Genomic DNA, 556 nt, shown 5'->3' with positions numbered 1-556 from the left:
ACTTACAGAAGATTTAATGTCCTTTGCACGGTTAGCATACTTAAGAGTGTTATATGTGTCATCGTAGAATACAGAGGAAGGACTAACAGCAGCTATCATTATAGTTTGACAGTTTCCTCCAAGAGAATCCTTTAACAAGCGAGTAAGCTTACTATTTCTGTAAGGAATATGCTGATTCTTTCTCTGAAAGAACAAAAAAAGAATTCTTATGTCATTTTCCACATTTAAATGCGATTCTACTACCACTTCACTATAAGAACTTAAGCACTACCCAACTTTGTCCAGATTTATGATATAATTGGTGATTGAAATGATGATAATGAATCTTATAGGATTATTCAGTGAATATATAAAACAAATACTCTATTTAAAAATTATATCTCCATCTGAGTATGAACTTTAGTTCATAATATAATAATGTATCAATATTGGTTCATTAGTTGTGATCTATGTACTGTATTAATGTGAGAAATTAACAATAGAGGAAACTGGGTATGGGGTATATTTAATAAAATCTGTCTGTATTAGCAACTTTTCTACAAATCTAAAACTATTT

The 556-nt window shown here is 29.7% G+C and overlaps 1 protein-coding gene across 1 annotated transcript in view; it reads right to left on the bottom strand.

Moving 5' to 3' along the window:
* The window catches only part of KIF18A (kinesin family member 18A), an 88,201-nt gene that overhangs the window by 77,129 nt on the left and 10,516 nt on the right, over positions 1-556 (bottom strand). Inside the window, exon 6 of the mRNA XM_012649551.1 lies at positions 7-183. Within this exon, the coding sequence (XP_012505005.1) occupies positions 7-183 (177 nt within the window). The remainder of the gene's footprint in view (positions 1-6; positions 184-556) is intronic.

This window comes from Propithecus coquereli, unplaced genomic scaffold (genome assembly GCF_000956105.1).
Source record: "Propithecus coquereli isolate 6110/MARCELLA unplaced genomic scaffold, Pcoq_1.0 Scaffold30, whole genome shotgun sequence".
NCBI lineage: Eukaryota > Metazoa > Chordata > Mammalia > Primates > Indriidae > Propithecus > Propithecus coquereli.
Note: the sequence above shows the minus strand (reverse complement) of the source record. Positions and strands in the feature narration are given on the sequence as shown.